We start from the raw sequence: 15,575 nt of genomic DNA, 5'->3' as shown, positions 1-15,575 counted from the left end.
GTCTTATTCCCAGCTCTCCAAAGAAGGTGGAACAGATTTCTGTTGCCCAAAATGGACTGGGTCCGAGGCTAAAGCTCCTGTAATCATAGCTTCCTGCCCAGGCTCCATAGGCTTTTGGATCTGGATGAGATACGAGGAATTCAGCAGACAGGAGGAACATGGATGAACCTCAGAATTTTATAAAATATCCCAAATACATGTATAATCTATAGGAAATTGCTCAAAAGTTTTCTCTATGCTACAGACGTGGTTAACTGATATGAGTAAAGTTCGTATCATACAGACAATAAGCTACATCTGTCAGTTGTGCTCTCCTTGAGGACAGGAAGAGTGCCTATCTTGGTATGTTTAAACCAGGTATGTTTAGCCCCAAGCATGAGGACTTGCACATAACTGGCTTTGGGAGCAGGACAAGTATTTTCCCACAGCTTGGGAAAAGGGAATTCTCAATATCAAGCACCAACTAAGATGGCTAACACCGCGTAGAAGCTTGAAGAATTGTTCACAAACACACTGGAGACACTTCAAGGGACTCCCATAATTGCCATAATTGCTGGGTCAAACTTTTTAAAAGGACTGGAGATCCCATAATAACTAGTGAGGGGGGGGGAGCTTGAGAGACACATTTTTAAATTTCTCATAATTCCATTTCTATTAGGCTGCTGTGGCCTAGCCAAATACAAATTGTTCTTACTTAAAACCAGATGTGTCCTCATTTGACTATCAGTGATATGATATCACCACATTCCAAAGGACAAAATCAAGAGAAGTAGTTCTGGAGAAGGAGAAACAGAAGCACACAACAGCCACTCTATGGGGAGGCAGAGATGGCTGTGGGAAGCCAGACTTAAAATATTAGCATTCAGCAATTGGGAAAAGTGAGGACCAGTGGAGAACTGGCTGGTTCTCAACCCTAGACACATAATTAGAATCATCTAAGAAAGTTAAAATATTGATGTCTGGGCTCCACCTCAAGATTTGGACTTAATTTGTCTGAGGTGCTCTATTGTGCCTCCAGGGGTGAGGTCCCTGGTCTACAGAATCAAAAATATGAGCAGAGATATAGTCACAAGGTCTTGGCATATGAAAGAAAGGAGTATCACTTAGAACTTGAATAAAGTAAAAAAAAAAAAAAAAAAGAACTTGAATAAAGTAAGCTTAGGACAAAACTCAGTGCCACTTAGCACAGCCAAAATAAACATTTTGAGCTAAAGACCTGCCTTGGCCTAGGTGTTATAAAAAAAAAAAAAAATGGGTGCTGCATGAACCCAGAAGCAAGGGAAGCCTGTCACTGGAGAAGGAAAAGAAAGCTACCATGCTTGGCACCCCACGAGCAGCCCTTGGTCCACTGGCTATAGAAGCGGTGTGTTGCGGGGAGCCCTGGGTAGCTCAGCAGTTTAGGGCCTGCCTTCTTTGGTCCAGGGTGTGATCCTGGAGTCCTGGGATCGAGTCTCACATCAGGCTCCCTGCATGGAGCCTGCGTCTCCCTTTGCCTGTGTCTCTGTCTCTGTGTGTCTCTCATGAATAAATAAATAAAATCTTTAAAGAAGAAGAAGAAGAAGCAGAAGCAGTAGCAGTGTGTGCTTTAACTGGGGTTAAGACCCTCCACTTCTGCAGCTTTGGTTCAGCTTATTGACTTCTAAGGCATACTGGAGAGCTTGGATAATAATACAAGCTTGAGACTCAGAGGGGGTAGGAATGAGTTCTACACAGTCCAAGTAAATTCAAACACTAAATGTCATTAAATGTAGTTAACTGGTACCTGAATAATTTGATATAGTTAATAGATGAACTGGAGGCTCACCTACCTGCCATAACGAATAGAAAGGCAAGTATCTTCCTCTAAATTGAAACCATAAATATGTGCCATTCCAGGAAAAACCTCAAGATCAACATATAGGACCATCACAATATGGTATGCAGTTAAAAAGCAACTTTTTAAAAAGGTGACCCTCAGGCAGAATTTTATCACTTCACCTCACTTCAGAGGAGCAGGGATAGCCAAGTCCCATAACTAGGGCCTTGGTTGAATCCTTCATAATGAGATTTTTATTGAAAAAAATGTTTTTAAATATGCAACTGTATCTCCAGTTCATACATTATTTTCATAATTTCTCCCTCTCTTCCCTCTAATCCAATCTGAAAAGCATTGAGTTCCAAAGAAGAAATCAAATTCAAGTGTAGCCTCTCAAAGAATTGTGTGGGTTTCAAGCACAAATAAAATATGTATTTCACATTTAAAACAACACTCACAATGCCTTCATCTGCTTCCTCCAGCTCGCACTAGTCAGTTAATCACTTTAAATTTTTTTAAAGTTTTTTAATATTTTAAAGAAGAAACTGAATCTGTTGGCCAACTAATATCATACCAATTCACTATAAATTAATTCCTTCATTCACAGAAGTTGAACAAACAATCCCAAAATTCGTAAGGAACTGCAAAAGACCCCAAATAGCCAAAGCAATCTTGAAAAAGAAAAACAAATGCAGGCATCACACTTCCAGATTTCAAGTTATATTACAAAGTGATAGATTAAAACAGCATGGTACTAGCATAAAAATAGACACATAGCTCAATGGGTCAGACAGAAAACCCAGAAGTGGACCCACAAGTATATGGTCAATCAATCTTTGACAAAGGAGGAATGAATATCCAATTGGAAAAAGACAGTCTCTTTAACAAGTGGTGTTGGAGAAACTGGACAGCAATATGCAAAAGAATGAGATTGGTCCACTTCTTAAATCATACACATAAATAAACACAAAATGAATTAAAGATCTCAATGTGAGACCTGAAACCATAGAAATCCCTGAAGAGAACACAGTAATCTCTCTGACATGGCTATAGCAACATCTTTCTAGATACTGAGGCAAGGGAAATAAGTAAAAATAAACTGTTGGGACTGCATCAAAATTAAAAGTTTCTTCACAGTGAAGGAAATGATCAACAAGACTAAAAGGCAACCTATGGAATAGGAGAAAATTTTTTTTTAATTTTTTATTTATTTATGATAGTCACACACAGAGAGAGAGAGAGAGAGGCAGAGACATAGGTAGAGGGAGAAGCAGGCTCCATGCCGGGAGCCTGACGTGGGATTTGATCCTGGTCTCCAGGATCGCGCCCTGGTCCAAAGGCAGGCGCTAAACCGCTGCGCCACCCAGGGATCCCGGAGAAAATATTTATAAATGACATATCTGATAAAGAGTTATTATCCAAAATATATAAGAACTGATAGAACTCAATACCTAAAAAACAAATAAATTTAAAAACGGTCAGAAGATATAAACAGACATCTCTCCCAAAGACACATAGGTGGCCAATAGACACATGAAAAGATGCTCAACATCACTCATCATCAGGGAAATACAAATCAAAACAACAATGAGATATGACTTCACACCTGTCAGAACAGCTAAAATCAACGACACAAGCAACAAATGCTGATGAGAATGTAGAGAAAAAGGACCCAACATGCACTGCTGGTAGGAATGTAAACTGATGCAGCCATTGTGGAAAAATGGTATGGAAATTCCTCAAAAAGTTAAAAGTAGAACTGCTGTATGATACAGGAATCACATTACTATTTACCAAAAAAATGCAAAAACACTAATTCGAAGGGATACATGCACCACTATGTCTACAGTAGCATTATCTACAAGAGCCCAATGGATAAAGAACATGTGATACACACACACACACACACACACACACACACACACAAATGGAATACTATTTGGCCATAAAAAAGAATGAAATCTTGCCATTTGCAACAATATGGATAGAGCTAGTGAATGCCAAGTGAAATAACTCAGTCCGGGAAAGACAAATACCATATGATCTCACTCATATGTGGAATTTTAAAAACAAAACAAATAACCAAAGAAAAAAGAAAGAGAGAGAGACAAACCAAGAAATAGACTCTTAACTATAGAGAACAAACTAAAGGTTACCAGAGGAGAGATGAGTGGGGAACTGGGGAAATAGGGGATGGGGATTAAACAGTCATTTATCAATAATATAAATAAAATAAATAAAATAAAATAAAATAAAATGAAATAAAATGAAACAAAAAGAAATGAGATCATGCTTGCAAAGCTTAGTGCTCAGTAGATGCTCAATAAATAGCAGTTCTTATTATCAATATCATCATCATTTGGGGACTTTGGTAACAGACAGATAAAACTATACTAAAAAAAACTCATTCCTTCATTCAGAAACCATTTAATAAGCATTTACCACTCCCTGTCCTGCCCTGTCCTGCTGAAACTTGAAGACTTCAGAGCCTTACTTGGAGAGACAGGTGTGTAAATCTGCAACTTTAATACAGGAAAATAAGTGTGACCATGCCACACCAAAATTATCATTTTTTGAGAAACCCCTAAGACAGAGACTTCTAGCTGCTTACCAAAAAAATCTATGCTCTCCTCTTCTTTCTGGGCACACAGCTAGACCCTATTTCCTGGCCTCTCTTGCAATTAAATGTAGCTACAAGACCAAATTCCAGCCAGAGGGATGTGAACAGAGAGGCATGTCCTACTTCCAGACCTGGCCCATAGAAACTTTCTGTGCATGCTCCTTCATGCCCTTCCATGTTTTTCTCCCCTTTCAGATAACTGGGAGGACAACCCTGAGGGCCACCTTGGCAGTCATAGTTGAAATTGGCTAAGCCATCATGCTAGCTCCCTGAAAAGCTATATGGCTAAGAGCCACCTAGCTCTAACAAGCCAACTTGTTTACTCACCTGGATTATTGCTTTAGCAAGAGGTAAACTGTCAGGTTTTACTCATTTATTTTTTGATCTATTCCTTAGCAGCTACCTGAGTGTTAGCCTAACTAATATAGCACCCTTCCTTCACTAGCAATGCAGACAATAATAACTCTACCTACAAGATCAGTAATTAGCCCACTGAGATACCATCAGAGTCAAACATCCACATGCCAGAGCCCTGCTCAACAGACCCCTTCCCAAACTTCTCCCAACCCCATGGATTTAACAGCCCCCTCATAATTTCTGCAAACCACAAATGGGGAGAGATTCTCAAAAGTAAGGCCTATATATCATCTTTGACCTTCACTGCAGCCTGGCACACAGCAGGTGCTCAATGAAAGAGTGGATTAAAAAATCGAAATGCTGAAAAGATTAGCAGAAGGATTTCTCTCCTATGCTTTGTGCAAAATAACCACCCCTTCCCCTCATGCTTTGTGCTATAGAATTCCAGAACTGTGGTTATGTTGAGTTTAAGTACTGCTAAGCAGTAACAAAGCTGATTTTAAAGAAAAGTGTGGCCTTGCCTGTAGGCACCTCCATAGTCCAACTCTCCCTTAAGACAAAAATTAAGGCTGGGATCTTAGCTTCTCATTAAAATTAAATAAACACAACAATTTCACTCTTTTCTAAATCATGAAGATCACTTTTGAATTAATATTAGAAAGTCCTGTGATTTCTGGCCTTTGCCAATGACCTACATCTGAAAATATTTGTCAACAAAATACTTTTTGACTAAAAACCTGCTGACAAAAACTAGTTTCCAGTACCGATAAAATCACTGATCCTGGCTGGAAATTCTTCTATAAACAGCTACAAAACAGAACAAATGACACAAGCCAACCATTTCAAGCACTGAACAATCATCAGCATGGAACTGCAATTCCTGAGAACAGAAAGTCACAAATGTAACTCCATGAAAACACATTATTGACTGGAGTTCAGGGAGCAGGAATCCAAGCAAGCAAAATCCCATGGAACTGAGGAGGCAGAAGTCAAGGCTTGGAGCAGCTACAATGGCTGAAAATTATGGGGCAGAGCACAAGAGAGGAGGAATCTATGCAAAGAAAATTCTCCAGAGAGACCTCTGGGGACCTTCATGAGTCCTTGGCTGAGAGCAAGACTCCACATGCATAAGGGTGAAATGTATGAGGCTGACCAGAGAGAGGCTACCACACACTGAGATCAGAACAAGATGCTGGAGGTCAAACAGTCCTGGAAGACGCTGAAGTTCCATCCCAGCCAGAGCAGCAAGACCTCATTAACATGTCCTAACATTTCGGACATCCAGCTGAGACACAAGACCCCATTCTAGAGTGAGAACCACACACTAGAAAAATATTTATAGTAGACTATCCCTAAAAAAGAAGCTTCTAAGGCCAATCCCTGAACATATCAATAGGGGAGACAGACTTGAGAGGTTAAGTCTTACCGAGTTAGAGAATCATGAAAAATACCTTGCATTTTCCACATTATATACCTTAATGAAGCAGAAAACCAAACCTAAATATTAAGCTCAAAGGGATCGGCCAGTAGTTGAACTGCATGCCAGAAAACTTTTCTTAAAATAAATTTTTAACTCTTCTGAAAGAAAGATAATGTCATATCAAGCACAATGTCTATTTCACCATCAAAACTTACTAGACACACAAGAAACAGGAATAAGTGGCCCATGAAAGGCACAAAACAAGTAATAAAAACTCATCTCAGTCCTCTGGCCTTTTTCACTAGGTCCAGAGGGATCTGGAGCCAATTTACTCTACCCCCAACATCATGAAAGATTCACACCTCCATTGTTCTCACTGGAAAAGGCTGGTCAAGGCTGCTGGGCCAGCCTTGGTCATACACAGAGACACAGCCTGGGCTGGATCTGGCCCTGTCAAAGGGACTGGTGTTTTGTTCTCATCACTCCTTTCCAACTCTGATGTTTATGCTTCTAAAATAAACAGGACTTAATCACCAAAAGCAAACAACACACACACACACACACACACACACACACACACACACACACCTGATCTCAAGAGAGCCCAAATATTGGGTTTAACAAGAAAAGACTTAAAGCAGAAAACATAAATATGTTCTAATAAATAAAAATAAGTATGGCCTTAATAAATAGATGATATGGAAACTGCAAAACTGCAGAGAAATAGAAAATATAAACAAAAATCAATATAATTGGTTTCACACTTTCTGATTTCAAAACTTACTACAAGCACAGCAGTTAGGCAAGGACAAGAAATAAAGACAGCCAAATTGGAAAGAAAGAATTAAAACTGTCACTATTTTCAGATGACATAATATTACATATAGAAAACCCTAAGACTATCAAAGAACTGTTAGGACTAATTCAGTAAAGTTGCAGTATACAAAATCAAGTACAAAAAAAAAAAAAAAAAAAAACCTTACTACAAAGCTACTGTGGTACTGGCATAAGGATAGAAAAATTGGTCAGTCCCTAGAATCAAGACTGCAGAAATAAAACCTTAAATTTCAACAAAGGCACTAAGAGGCGGGGAAAGAAATGGGGAAATAGTACCGGGACAACTGGATATCCTCACAAAAAAGAAGGAAGTTGAACTCTTTCCTCGCACCATACATAAATATTAACATTTTCAAAAATAGATACCAGACCTAAATGCAATAGCTGAAGCTATAAAACATTTGGAAGATAACACAGGAGTAAATCTTTATTACCTTAAGTTAAGCAATGGTTTCTTAGCTATTATACCAAAAAGCACAAGTTATCAAAAACAGACAAATTGTCTTTCAACAAAATTAAAAATGTTTCAAAAGACACCATGAATGGGGTACCCGGGTGGTTCAGTCAGTTGAACATCTGACTCTTGATTTCAGCTCAGGTCATGATCTCAGGGTCGTGAGATGAAGCCCCACTTCAGGGTCCATGCTGAGTCTGATTAAGACTCTCTCTCTCTCTCCCCCTCTCCCTCTACTCCTCCCCCTGCTCCTGCTCCCTCCCTAAATAAATAAATAAAATCTTTTTTAAAAAAACAGATACCATTAATAAAGTGAATATGCAACCTAGAGAATGGGAGGAAATATTTCTAAGTCATATATCACAATAAGGACTTGTATCCAAAATATATATAGGACTTTGCAACTCAACAATTAAAAACCAAACAACTTAATTTGAAAATGAGCAAAGTATATGAAGGGACACTTCTCCAAAGAAGATAAGCAAGAAATATTCAATAGCACATGAAAAGACATTTAGCATCATTAGTCATTAAGGAAACGCAAATCAAAACTACAGTGACATACCACTTTACGCGACTAGGATAGCTATGATTTTGAAAAAGACAAACAATAACAAGTGTTGGTGAGGATGTGGAGAAATTAGAACCTTCAGATGTTGGTGGTGGGAATGTCAAATAGTATGGCCATTTTGTAAAACAGCCTAGTAGTTCCTGAAAAAGTTAAACACAGAGCTTCTATAAGACCCAGCCATTCTACTCTAGGTATGTACCCAAGAGAAATACAAACATACACATAGACACACACACACACACACACACACACACACAAACTTATACTTGAACATTCATATCAGCATTATTCATAGTAACCAGAAAGTGGAAATCCAAATGTCTATCAAATGATAAATGAACAAATGTGGTATATCCACAGAAGGGAATATTATTCAGCTATAAAAAGAACTGAGCTATTGACCCATGTTATGATACAACTGAACACTGAAAACATGCTCAGTGAAAGAGCAGTTTCAGACACAAAACACTATATAGTGTGTGATTCCACTTATATTAAATATCCAGAATAAGCAAATCCATGGAGACAGGGAATACATTAGCAGTTGCCAGGAGTTAGAGGGAGGGAGGAAAGGTGAACAGCTGTCAATGAGTATGAGGTTTCTTTTTGGATGATGAAAATATTCTAAAATTAGAGAACAGTGATGGATGCACAATTCTATGAATAAAAATTACTAAACTGCACATTTTTAAAGGGTGGATTTATGGTATGTGATTATATCTTAATAAATCTGGCTGGTGGTCAAAATAAAAATTCCTAGAATTGAAAAGTACAGGGGCACCTGGGTGGCTCAGTGGTTGAGTGTCTGCCTTTGACTCAGGTCATGATCCCAGGGTCCTGGGATCAAGTTCTGCATTGGGCTCCCCACGGGGAGCCTGCTTCTCCCTCTGCCTATGTCTTGCCTCTGTCTCTGTGTCTCTCACGAATAAATAAATAAATAAAATCTTTTTTAAAATTCCTATAACTGAAAAGTACAATAATGCAAAAGAAAAACTTCATTCGATGAGCCTGACAGCAAACTGGAGAAGGCAGAGAAAAGATCAGTGAAGTTAAAGATGGACTGATAGAAAAAAAAAAAAAAAGATGGACTGATAGAAACAATCTGATCTAGAGAACAGAGGACTGAAGAATGAAAAAATTCAACACAGTCTCAGGACCTGGTGGGATCATGTGGGTCTAATATACATGTTAGAAAAAGAAGAGAATAAAAATGGAGCAGAAAAATAATTGAAGAATGAGTGAAATTATCCCAAAAGTTGATAAAATACAGTAACGTCCACATTCAAGAAGGTCAACAAACTCAAGGAGGAAAAATACAAAGAGAATCACTCCTGGACACACCATAGGCTGACTGTCGAACACCAAAAATAAAAATAAAATATGGAGAGCTACCAGAGGGAGGTATTACATACAAGGAAAACAAAAATCTGGACTAAGGCTGACTTCTCATCAAAACCATGGAGACCAAAAGAGAACACCTGGAGTCTTGAAGGGAAAAACCTGTCAACCTATTAATTTTGCATCTGATGCAAGTATTCTTCCAAATGAGAATGAAATAAAAACACAAGCTGAGAGGGGCGCCTAGGTGGCTCAGTCAGTCGAGTCCGAGCTCTTAGTTTCAGCTCAGGTCCTGATCTCAGGGTCATGGGATCAAGCCCTGTGTGGGCCTCCATGCTCAGTGGCAAGTCTGCTTGAGGTTCTCTCCCTCCTTCTCCCTCTGCCCCTCCCCCTGCTTGCACTCTCTCTCTCTCTCTCTCTCTCACTCTCTCTAATAAATAAACAGAATCTTAAAAAAAAATAGAAGCTGAGAGAATTTGTCACCAGCATATCTGCACTTCAAGACATGCTGCAGAAGGTTCTTCAGGCTGAACAGAAATGATACCAGATGGAACTTGGGGAACTGTTCCGTGGAGCTTTTTATATGCTATAAGCCACCACTTTTCAAATTAGAAGTTTTAACCCAATGGCTGGGGATCTACAGGTTCGCAAACAGCAATTTTTAAAAACATAATAGGGTGGAGTGGGCCAGGGAAGAATAAAACACAAGCACCACTTGAAAAAAAAATCAGAAACAATAAATGCTCACGTGATGAATAATACTCTTTCCAAAAATCTATTAATGAAACTACAGCTCATTAGGTTGGGCAATGTCTCATATAAATAGCACAAATATCACTGTGACATTCTTCTTAAAGTTTAATGTGGATGAACTAGAACTAGTCTCCTTCTATTAGACGATGAAACCCATGTAACTTGCTGGCTGTTTTCTGACCTGTCAGAAAGTTCACAGATAAATTTTTGTTCAACTGCAGTACCTATTCTTAGTCTAGGTTTTATGATATAATACTGTGCTCCCAAGTCTTCATTATTTGGCATTTGTTCATTTAAGGATTATTGTTATCTAGGTTTTCCTCTTCTGCAAACTGTTTGAAGATTAATAAAAAGCAGAAATAGTTATTTGATACAGGCAAAAATAAAAACAGATTAAAAAGGAATTTGAGTGAAGAATAATTACCAAAAATATTTAAAAACAGGGAACTTTTTTATTTTATCTGTATTTAAATGTTTTTCACGTTGGAAGTATAGTATTGCTTTTTTTAAGCTATTTTTATTTAGCTAGTGATGAATATCAGGCACCAAGGACTGCTAGAAAGTGTGGATTATCCCTGTGTCAGTGAAGAAGTTGTAGGATACAAGGTATTAAAAGAGAAACAGGCCCCAAATGGAGTCATTTGCACAGGTGCGGGTGCAGACACACACAGATACACAGACACCCAGCAAACCAGCAGGTCTAACCTATCCCGGGAATGTGACCTTTTATCCTGGGAATGTGACCTTTGAAAGGTTTGTCTGAAATTCCCTGATCAGCACTGGTTAAGTAATAAACTGTACAATAAAAGCACTTTCATCCCTTTCCCCCTTTTCATCCCTTTCCCCAATCAAAAGATGATTTCCCAGCCTGAAATATTCCTTTTTCTTTTGCTAATAACTTTTTGCCTCACCCTCCTTCCTATGAAAACCTTCCATTTTGTAGGACTCCTCAGAGCTCCCCTCTACTTGCTAGATGGGATGCTGCCCAATTCATGTGTCATTTAATAAAACCAATTAGATCTCCAAATTTACTTGGTTGAAATTTGTTTTTTAACAAATTGTGTTTGCTCAACAGAGGGAGGGAGTGACACCAGCTCATTGTGAGAACTGCAATCCTTCAGTAGTTTCATTTCAGAGAAAGTCACCTAGATGGAGAGTTGTCAGACAGACAGACTTAAAAGGCACTTCCTTGAAATTTCTGGAGGAAAAGCAAGGTTGTCAGTAGTACAAGAAAGACATTTAGTACATATTGAAATAACTATAGTGTGGTCAGGCTAATGTCATTGGTGTGGTCTGAACAGGTCAAAGTTTGACTCTATCCCCTCCTTCCCATGACCATCAACAGTGGATAAGGATGCTAAAGTACTGAGATCATCATAGGGTACCAAGAATCTAGAATGTAAGGTCTTGACAGGCAGGTGCCTATTGATCTTTGTAACTCCAACAGTGAGCATAGTATCTGGCATACAGTACAGCTCAGAGGTGTCCTCTAAACTGATCTGAGCTGCACTTACAAGTGGAATATATTGAGTCAGATTTGCTAGAGCCCATCAGGACACTAAGTACATCTTCTTCCCCCTGTGGTCACAAGATCAGCTTCCCATGCCTCTAGAAACCCTAATGTGGAACTCAGGTAACCACGCTGGTGAAAACATGTCTCCAATGTAGAGCACAGTGGCACATTTCCTTACAAGTTTGGTTATGACAACCAGCCTTCTTGGGCTTGGTCTCGCTAGATAAACTAACCATGATTCCAGACTGGAAATACAGCTGACTCAAACAACACAGAGTTAGGGGTGCCAATCTCATTGTGCAGTTAAATATCTGCATGTAACTTTTGACTCCCCCCAAAACTTAACTAATAGACTACTGCTCATTGGAAACCTTACCAGTAACATAAACAATTAGTGCATGTTTTATATACGTATTAGATACTACATTATTAGAATCTAGAGAAAAGAAAATGTTAAGAAAATTATAAGGAGAACATATACACCTCTAGTACTATACTATAAAAAAAATCTGCATATTACTGAACCCACGCAGTTCAAAGCCATGTAATTCAAGGGTCAACTATAGCATATAGGCACAGCCCTGCCTGGACTGTGACCACGGCACTTCCCTAACAGCCTTGCAAAATCAGTATCTCCCTTAAAGCCCCAGGTCTCCCCACATTTCCCACCACCCCTCGTGCTGGTACCTACATACACTTCCTTTTAATGACTTCTTATAAACAGAACAAAAGCCACAAGGTGAGGTGCTGGGGAAAACAAGTTTGAATTCCAGCCTTACCCCTCTGTGATTATTCGGTGGTTAACACAATATAACTGGCATATTTCTTAACCTCTCAGAATTTCAGGCTCTTCTTCAATGAAATGGACTGAACACTAACAACAAAGCTGTTGTGAGGCAAAGCACCTAGCACAGTGTCTGGATATAGTAGATGCTTGATGACTATTAGTATTCCTTTTCTCTGAATGCCAACAACAGATGGCCTGAGCTACAAGACTCTGTGTGATCTGGCTCACTCTGGCCATTCTCGCTCTTCATCTCTCTGCTCCAGGCACTTGGCTTCCCCACTATTTTTTGGACAGCTCAAGTACATTCCTGCCGCAGGGTCTTTCACCTATATTTGCCTTTGTGAGATCATTCTCCAGATATCTGCATGGCTTGTTCTTTCACTGAGCGCAATCTCTGTTCAAACTCATCTCCGCAAAGAGGCCTTACCTAACCACTGATCACAAGTAGAGACCGATTCTGTTTTGCAACAAGAGGCAAGATCCTTGTGTCTAGTAGTCAAGTTTCTGTTCTCTACGAGCTCTAAGAACACCACAAATAGAGTGGGACAAGTGTCTCTCAGCCAGCAGAAAGAGTTCACAGATGGGTGGATTTCCAGAAAATCGGGTCCTCATTTCATTAAGTCAAAGACAAGCTTCATGCTAGGTCTTATGCCACTGGTCCTCAAGCCTTGTGCCGCAATGGACGATGGCAGAGAAGGCACAAGTAGAAACAAGACCAGGACCCAAGGTAGGTCTTTTAAACCTACCCCGACCTACCCCTCACACATCCACTTCAATGGGCCATCAAAGCGGCCCAGGTTCCCACATACAGGCAAGTCAGAGAGCATTCCAGGCTGCTGGAAAGGACCATCCTATTAGGTCTTTGCCTCCCAAAAGGACAGGCGTCTAGCAAGACACAGTGAGAGGAGCAAATGGGTCCTGGATGCCCAGCAGCCAGGGCAGGGTGACAGCTAGATGGGCCAGGGCTCTGAGGTCAGGTCCCGAGAACAAAGTCCAGGCAAACAGAGAGACCCAGAGTACCACAGTCCTCTAGGAGAGCCCCCACCTTGTCTGAGATCCTCCCTCCACCTGCCCTTGTCCTTTGGCTTAGATCTAACCTTGTTCAATGGAGCCTTCTGTCCAGAAGCAGGGTCCACATGGTTCCCGGAGATATCTCTCCACACCAGCTCACAAGATCTCAGGACTAGGACTTACATCTACCTTCCCGTTCCTTTGGTTCTCTGTGCCAATGCAGTGGGCACCTCCCCGCTTCCTGCCTCACGCAAGAACCACCAGAAGAAAGACACTCAACATATTCCCTTTCCAGGCCACATCAACCCTGCCCAGGTGCATGTGTCTGCTCAGTAGAACTTGAGAGATGCAGCCGAATAATGTCCCGCCCCCGCCCCCCCCAAAAGTCCACCTCCACTAACTTCTCCCCTAAAAGAAAAGTCCCCAGGAAAGGCGTGCCTGTGTTCCCCTGCACCCTCCGGAACGCGGATTCAGTTCGGGTTAGGTCGGGGTGGGCAGAGAGTCCCTGAAATCCGGAGGACACTCCAGAGAGGCCAACGTCAAAGCAGCTGGGGACGAAGCAGAACCTCTGTCCTCAGCGGACGGCTTGAGAAGTAAACCCCAGCTGCCTGCCTGCCCAGACACGCTGAGCTCCAGGGCCAAGGACCAGTAGTGGGTCGAGGCCAAAAGGCACAGGTAAGACTTGACCGTCCATCACCCAGGAGCCGCGGCACCAATCCTCCGCCTCTCGCCCTACTTCTCCCTCCCTGATAAAAGTAAGTAAATGAAAGAAGTGAGGGGGACACTGCCCAGGCGCCCGCCGGCTGCCCTGGCCCGGCGCCTCCCTCCCAGGTTCACGTGGGGTCACCAGCCGCAAAGGCGAGGAGTCGGGGTGCCGCTCCGGGACCGCCCGCCCCTCCCCCGGACAGGCCGACGCGAAGGACCCGGGCCGGGCCCTGGGAGACTCACCGCGCAGCCCGGGGGTGGCCATGGCGCGGGCACCGGGACGCGACACCCGGACTGGCCCGGCCGCGCCGGCGAACGCTCGGGCTTAGGCGGCCGCCGCGGGGCTAATTCCACGGCGCTCGGCGGCGCCCGGACGTGCCCGCCCCCCGCCCGCCGCCCGCCGCCCGCCGCCCCTCCCCGCCTCCCGCCCTCCCCGCCCTCCCGCCGCCCCGCGCCGAGGGGTCCCGGGGCCGCCCCGGCTGGCTCGGGCGCTGCGATCGCCCGCGGGCGGCTCGCGTCCAGGGCGCGCGGAGGTCGGCGAGGCCGAGGCCCAGCCGGGGCGGCCCCCCTGCTCCCGGGGACGCGCCTGCCCAGCCGGGCCGGTGCGCACCTTCAGCCGGATTAGCTCCCGCCCCGTCTGGCCGAGCGGGTCCAGTGCCCGCCCGCCCCCGCCGCGCCCGCGCTCGCGCTCCGCCGTCCCCACCTCGCCCGAGGCCCCCGGGGGCGGGGGGCGGGGGCGAGGAAGGACCCGAGGGCCGCAAGAGGCAGGAGGAGGCCAGGTCTTCAGGGACCGTCCCTCTGCGGCGCCGGGGACCGACGGGCTGCAGGAGGCAACAAGAGCAGCGCCGTCTCCGGCTCCGTCTCCGGTCTCCGCCGCCTGGGTCAGGTGATGTAGTACGGGCTTAGGGCAGCTGGGGCTACACAGGGAAAGGCCCAGAGTCAGGCCCCCCGGGGAGCCAGTGGGCTCCCACAGACCCCAACAACACCAAAAGGCCCACAGTCAGGCTCCTACCCATCCCAAGAAGACAGTTAAGATAGTAAAAACAGAGAAAAGAAAGCTGGCTCCTAGCTCCAAAATGTAAGGGAGTATCTCCCTTTAACGGCTACTAAGTAATCACAGACCACAGAGAAATAGGTCATTAAGGTGTTATCAATAGTCGGTGCTCAAACCAGGACTGCACAAGAATCTCAAGGCCGCAGGCTCCCTGCCTAGGTTCTCAATAAAAGACGGCCACTAAAAGCCCTCGGTGGCAGCCCTGTCGGGACCCTTCTCACTTCTGAGAGCTTTCTCTGAATGTCTGCTTAATAGAGCTTTATCACTTTGCTCGCTCTCCGTTGTCCGCAAGATTCATTCTCTGACTCCATGAGACAAGGAAGCTTGGCTCGTCCATGAGATGAACCAAGCTTTCCCATA

The 15,575-nt window shown here is 43.0% G+C and overlaps 1 protein-coding gene across 3 annotated transcripts in view; it reads right to left on the bottom strand.

Annotated features, from left to right (window-relative positions):
- ANO2 (anoctamin 2) overlaps window positions 1–14,534 on the bottom strand; it is a 343,486-nt gene extending 328,952 nt beyond the window's left edge. For all 3 annotated transcript variants that reach the window (XM_072799266.1, XM_072799267.1, XM_072799269.1), the window contains exon 1: window positions 14,405–14,534. In XM_072799266.1, coding sequence (XP_072655367.1) covers window positions 14,405–14,426 — 22 coding nt within the window. In that variant the 5' untranslated portion in view covers window positions 14,427–14,534. The remainder of the gene's footprint in view (window positions 1–14,404) is intronic.
- Between the last annotated feature and the right edge of the window lie 1,041 nt (window positions 14,535–15,575).

Source organism: Canis lupus, chromosome 25, assembly GCF_048164855.1.
Source record: "Canis lupus baileyi chromosome 25, mCanLup2.hap1, whole genome shotgun sequence".
NCBI lineage: Eukaryota > Metazoa > Chordata > Mammalia > Carnivora > Canidae > Canis > Canis lupus.
The sequence above is the reverse complement of the archived record's forward strand: the minus strand, read 5'-3'. Positions and strand labels throughout refer to the sequence as shown.